General features: G+C 35.0%; 2 protein-coding genes across 2 annotated transcripts; one reads left to right on the top strand and one right to left on the bottom strand.

Moving 5' to 3' along the window:
• The first annotated feature begins 497 nt into the window (after positions 1-497).
• LOC114179274 lies at positions 498-4160 on the top strand. Its single transcript, XM_028065545.1, has 9 exons — positions 498-1000; positions 1078-1276; positions 1356-1477; positions 1752-1818; positions 2079-2129; positions 2815-2867; positions 2976-3186; positions 3520-3690; positions 3882-4160. The coding sequence occupies exons 1-9, from the start codon at positions 543-545 to the stop codon at positions 3939-3941; spliced, it is 1392 nt and encodes a 463-aa protein (XP_027921346.1). The 5' UTR covers positions 498-542; the 3' UTR covers positions 3942-4160.
• LOC114179275 (NADPH-dependent pterin aldehyde reductase) lies at positions 3965-5009 on the bottom strand. Its single transcript, XM_028065546.1, has 3 exons — positions 4744-5009; positions 4589-4658; positions 3965-4502 (listed from the first exon to the last, which is right to left on the bottom strand). The coding sequence occupies exons 1-3, from the start codon at positions 4963-4965 to the stop codon at positions 4060-4062; spliced, it is 735 nt and encodes a 244-aa protein (XP_027921347.1). The 5' UTR covers positions 4966-5009; the 3' UTR covers positions 3965-4059.
• Between the last annotated feature and the right edge of the window lie 1131 nt (positions 5010-6140).

The raw sequence follows: 6140 nt of genomic DNA, 5'->3' as shown, positions 1-6140 counted from the left end.
GAAAAAGTTCCTTGTATTGCTTAATAACAACATTGTGCGAAATTGTACGAAATCCTTAGAGTCCTTTCACCGCAAACTCAACATACCACATACGAATCGTTTCTAAGATAGGTAAATTTTATTATTCTTTGTTTAAGAATTCTATTTTATTACAGTAGTGATTTTTTCAATTTCCTTCAAATATTTTAAATACTTTCACTTTGATCTCAATTTTTTAAAACAAGATAATATAATTTTTCTTACTCATAATAAAACATACAGCAGATTATATTTCAATTTTTACTGAGAGAAGTGTAGATGTAATAAATAATCGTATAACAGAAGCAAGATAAGAAAAAATGAAGAAGACTGTAACATTATAGTTTATAATATCCCCTATCATTAATTATCATGGTTTGTCTGTGAGTGGTGATCAATCCAAAAATTGATGTTTTGTGTTATAGAAAAACACAAAATTGAAATAAGAAAATATTGAATTAATAATAAAAAATATATATTATCCGATTATTGGAGGAGGGGAGAGTTGTTCCGGAGAAGTGGGAATGGCCGGTGTGGGAGGCAGTGTGAGGTGCTATACATGCAGTCCTTCTTCTTCTTTCTTTCTGAGGAAGGCACCTTCTCCAGTGAGATTCAGATTGAAATTCAGATTCAGATTCAGAATTAATGCACTTTTTGGGGATTGGGGATTAGGGAACAGAAAAAATTCCCTCTCCTTCTCCTCCACTCATCAACACCAATTCACTTTCAGTTTGACAGACACAGACACAGTTCGAGTGTCGGTGTTGTCTTCCATCTCGGACGTTCCGGCGAAGGAATGGGACGCGTGTGCCGTGGATGCGAGTGGTCCTCACAGCTTCAATCCTTTCCTCTCCCACGCCTTTCTCTCCGCCTTGGAGCACTCTGCCTCCGCCGTGAGGGAAACTGGATGGATGCCACACCACATCGTTGCCAAAGATCAGGCCAACAACATTCTCGCCGTCGTCCCTCTCTATCTTAAGACGTACGCACTTACTTTCTCCTTTCACCCTTTCACCTTTCTCGTTTTTCTGTCGTTTCCTTCACTCTCTTCCCTTGCAGACATTCCTACGGTGAATTTGTTTTTGATCACTCTTGGGCCAATGCTTACCATTCATACGGATACAAATATTACCCCAAGTTACAATCTTGTGTGCCCTTCACCCCTGTCACCGGTTCAAGAATCTTGCTTCGTAACACCTCCTTCAAAGATCAAATCTTTGACATTGTTGTCTCTGCAATGAAGGACCTCACTGTCAATGTAATCAATGACCAACTTCTCCACCTGCTTCTTATTTTTACATGCATTTACTAATTAAGCTCTTTCTGTCTCTTTACAGTCACAGCTTTCCTCGTTACATGTTACTTTTCCCTCTGAGAATGAGTGGCTTAAACTCACCCAGAAGGGCTTCCTTCCCAGGATTGGAATGCAGTACCACTGGAAAAACCGTGACTACAAAAAGTGAGTCATCCATGGAACTACGCAGTTTTATGTTGTTCTTGGAGCCTGCATCTATTTTTTTAAAGTAATAATATTGTTTATCAGAGATATGCTGGACAGTGGCAAGGATCCAATCATCCATCTTCATTTGTCAATTTTTTTATCTGTTTACAAGATGTCATTGAGTTATCACGTGTGATTTTGATCCACTGTAATAGTTCTGTAAAGATACTTGTCGAGTTAATCATAAACATCACTACTCTATACCAATACTGTTGTTATTTTATGTTTGCAGTTTTGATGACTTCTTGAAAGACATGAAGCAAAGTAAAAGGAAAAATATACGTCAAGAGCGTAAAAAGGTTGGTATTCATATAAAAAAATTTATTGATATGTGGTTAGTTTTTTTAGAATTCTATCCAATAGCACTGTCCTGTGTTGTTATTTCTATAGGTCAATTATTAATGTGATGACATTTTTTTGCAATTAGAATGAACTGCGAAAATGCCTTCTTTTCTTTGGGTTACCACGAGCCGAATGATTCTGGATTTTAAATGATGTCAATGCACATTGACCTGTTAGTTTTTCAGTCACGTATATCTTACGATCTCTTTATCTGCAGATCTCAGCCCAGAACTTGATTATGAAACGGCTCCGGGGTCATGAAATAAAGGTACTTTACATTATATACTTTTTGAAGATTTAGGTGCATACAACATTTACATAAAGTGCCTTCTGTTGAAATAAATGTGACCGATTGATGTCTTCTAGAAATAGGATGGAGAACATCATAATTCTGTTCGATCTCAAGATAAGAAAAAATGATATTATGAAGAATATTGAAATCACCTTACACTTTTTCCTATATATAGTATAGGATTTTCGAATATTACAATATAGCATATTTGCCATCATTATAAGTGGGGTAATGCTCAATTACGGGTAACTTGCTGCTTACACGCACCAATTTTAATCCATTTGCAAATTGACCTGAGCGCATACATGATCCAAATGATCCCCTAAAGTTTTAGTTGCTCAAACCATTAAAAATTTTAATGACATTGTCATACCACACCAAAACAGCGAGTGAGACTAATGTTATCTGGAATATCCAATATTCACTTAAAATGGTTTGGAAGATTTGTTCATCCGAGCATTCTCTCTGTAAATCATGATGCTCTGGTAACTACACATTTGAGAGCAATTCAATTCTAGTGTGCATTTTAATATATCCCTGTGATGATTGTATAGTTGCTGTATCCTTAAAGATATTACAATAGCATACTTCATTGGGGAAAATTTTAGTAGTGATTCCCTCTACTCACGATCTCACTTGTTTTTTTCTTTTGTATTGGAAGGCTAGGCACTGGGATTCCTTCTACACTTTTTACAGGAACACAACTGATAACAAGTATGTTACCCTAATTGAACCTTGTAGAGTTGATTTTTTTAAAAGTGTTTGATGACAAGGGAATGGTTGAAGTGTCACTAGCTAGTATTGTTGTTGGTCTATTGACAGATGGGGGACTCCTCACCTGACAAGGGAATTTTTCCATGAGCTGGGATCGAAAATGGGAGATAACGTACTACTAGTTGTGGCTGAAGAAGGGGATGAGCTAGTTGCTGGAGCCCTGAATCTTATTGGAGGAGATACATTGTTTGGGCGCCTATGGGGGTGTTTGCCACGAAGTTACTACCCGAGTTTGCATTTTGAAGCATGCTATTACCAGGTAATGCTATTACCTATTACCAGGTTTTGGTTTTATAGTTGGAAAACAAATAGTGAGTATTATCAGATTATATTTTTTTTTATGGAATGGGCTTCCCTTTTTGCTTGCTGGTGGGTGTGGGCAGATAATTTTTTTTTTCTATGTAACGTCTAATTCGGCCTCTCTTCCGCATATTGTTTGGTTCAAGTGAGTTTTTCTCCTCTTCTTTCGACTTGTCTGAGTTCAAGCTTTTTCAGCCTGGCATCGCTATGCAAGCTCGAGGAACAAAAAAAAGTTTTGTTTTACTTATATATATATATATATATACTTACTTACTCGGTGCTGACGTGACAGGCAATCGAAGCAGCCATCGAACTAAATCTTAGAAAGGTAGAGGCAGGAGCCCAGGGTGAACACAAGATTCAGCGGGGATATCTTCCTGTCACAACGTATAGCTGTCATTACCTTATTGATGAAGAATTTAGGGGAGCCATCCAAGATTTTCTGGAACGTGAAGCATCTCAGGTATGATGCATAAATTTTTAAAAGAGTTATGTTTTGATTCTCGTCATTGTTTAGTCTTGCTTTAGCACTAGCCAGATCTATGTTGTAAAATACTTCAAGCTGACATTTCTTGGTAGTTTGAAAAACAATATGATTAGGTTTGAGACTTTGGAAAATAAATTTCCTAAAGGTGAGTTTTTGTGTATGCACAGGTGAAGCTTGTCATAAAACTCTTGCATGAATCTGGACCTTTCAAGGAAGGAATAGTGTAGAGAGGAAAAAGGAGGGTATAGTGTGTTGTAAATAAGAACATGAATTATATAATGTAAAAGTTTGACATTTGTTTGAAAGAAGAAATACAAGAAGAAATTGAAAGAATAAGAGAAGAGGTCAGACAGTGAGAGAGGCACCGTTGTCGGCAGGGGTGAGATTGAGAATGAGGGTGGCAGCCTTGAGAGCCCAGGAGTGAGGGGACTGATAGAGAGAGGCGGAAGAACCAAAACACGAGGTGAGCATGTCGGTGTTGATAACACCTGGATTCAGGGCCACCACGGCCATCCCTTGACCCACTTCTTTCGCCACCGACTTGCTCAGCCCTTCTATGGCCCACTTGGAGGCGCAGTAGGGAGCCACCAGCGCCGCACCGGACCTCCCCCATCCCGACGACATATTCACTATTATGCCTTCCGCATTCTTCAACGCTATCATCAGAGGAATGAAGTGGCGCAAAACGTTCGAAGTCCCTTTCACGTTCGTATCTATCACCTCCTCGAACTCCTCCGCCGGAACCTCCCATAGCTTGTTGTTCTTGTTGATTGTTCCGGCATTATTCACTGTTCAAAAAATCCACATCCTCATTTCATACTAATTTATTTAAAATTACTTATTACTTAAAGGAATTAGGGTTACGCTTACGAACCTATGATGTCAGGAACGGCCTTTTGGTCCATTACAAGTCGGGCCATTTGCTGAACGCCATCGTCGGACCTCTGAAATAAATAATCAAAGTGTGTTTGTCAGTGGGAAGAGACAGAGAGAAACAGAAAGAGTGATTGTGATTGAGGAAGCACTAACAACGTCAGTATTGAAAAATAAATGGTTGTGGTTGCGATTGGAGGAAGAGAGTTGAGTTTGGAGGGAATCAAGATTATGCTGCGAACGGGAGCAGCCAATTATTGTGTGACCTCGACCGGCGAGTTCAACAGCGAGGGCTCTCCCAAGCCCTTTCCCAACCCCTGTTATCAGCACTGTTCGTCCTGTCTTCATCTTTCTCTCTTTCACTTTCTCCGTCTCCATCCCTGCTTTTAACTTTTTCTTCTACTCTCTTTTTTCATAAACAATTTTTTTCTATAACTTTTAAAACGTATATAATTTGTTATAGATGTTATAAACTATATAATAAATTATATATTATATATTACTTTAGTTTTTTATTTTAGTAAAATGTTTATAAACTTTTTATTTCGTCTTTTTCAACTTTTCTGCCATAATAAATATATTCTATAAACTGATAAAGGATAATGATATAAATAACAAATGAATAATTAGTATTGTTTTAAATTTTAAAAACCAATAACCTTTCAAAATGCCACTTCAGAAACAACTAAGAAAGTATTAATTGTAATATATAATATATATTATATAATATAATTATATAGTATATAATATATATAATCAAATCAGTTTTAATGAAAACATTAAAACGCCTACTCATGAATGTAACTCATCTCTCACATAAATGAGTCCATTAATATAAATTATAATATATATTTAATTGATACTTTTTTTGTTTTCACTGCTGTTTGTTTTTCTAGAAGAAAATATTCTCTCATGTTGTCTTTCTATCTGTATTTTTTTTTAATTAACTTCTAGTATTTTATAAATTTAGATGTATTTAATTATGTTTTAGTTAAAACTTGTGTGTTTAAAATTTTATTTTTATTTTTATTTTTATTTAAGTATTTTATTAATTAGTTGTTTTTATTAATAAAATTAATATCGAAGAATAGAAAAACGAATTAACCAGTAAGCTAAAAATAAAAAATAGGAATAATAATTAGATCATCTTAATGAGAACAAAAATAAAGTTTAAATAAAACTAAAAAGTAATTTTCGCATTCAATAAAACATTTTTTTAATAATAACTAAATACATAAAATATTTAAAACTCAATTAAACTTTTCTTTTTTCAATTTTTACTTAAACTTTTATCATGGTCACCACATCAAATTGTATAGATGTATGAATATTTACCTTTTCTTATCTCAATTCTATTAATTTATTTTTTATTTTATTATTATTTTAGTCATTCTTTATTTTTATTTTGTCTTTAACATTATAACTCGAACTCCGTTGTCTTAGTGAAATATTTATGTTAATATTTTTATATTTTATTTTACGAAATATCATGGTCATATGAAAGAATGTCGTGGAGTCAGTTAATCCCATTATCATCGTAATATAATGCCAAT

The sequence above is a fragment of the Vigna unguiculata genome, chromosome 3 (genome assembly GCF_004118075.2).
Source record: "Vigna unguiculata cultivar IT97K-499-35 chromosome 3, ASM411807v1, whole genome shotgun sequence".
Lineage (NCBI taxonomy): Eukaryota > Viridiplantae > Streptophyta > Magnoliopsida > Fabales > Fabaceae > Vigna > Vigna unguiculata.
Note: the sequence above shows the minus strand (reverse complement) of the source record. Positions and strands in the feature narration are given on the sequence as shown.

Coding starts and splice junctions, on each gene's coding strand:
- LOC114179274 (XM_028065545.1), top strand. CDS start 543: ATGGCCGGTGTGGGAGGCAGTGTGAGGTGCTATACATGCAGTCCTTCT. Junction 1,277..1,355: donor TGAAGGACCTCACTGTCAAT/GTAATCAATGAC, acceptor GTCTCTTTACAG/TCACAGCTTTCCTCGTTACA. Junction 1,478..1,751: donor AAAAACCGTGACTACAAAAA/GTGAGTCATCCA, acceptor TTATGTTTGCAG/TTTTGATGACTTCTTGAAAG.
- LOC114179275 (XM_028065546.1), bottom strand. CDS start 4,965: ATGGAGACGGAGAAAGTGAAAGAGAGAAAGATGAAGACAGGACGAACA. Junction 4,659..4,743: donor TATTTTTCAATACTGACGTT/GTTAGTGCTTCC, acceptor TATTTATTTCAG/AGGTCCGACGATGGCGTTCA. Junction 4,503..4,588: donor GGCCGTTCCTGACATCATAG/GTTCGTAAGCGT, acceptor TTTTTTGAACAG/TGAATAATGCCGGAACAATC.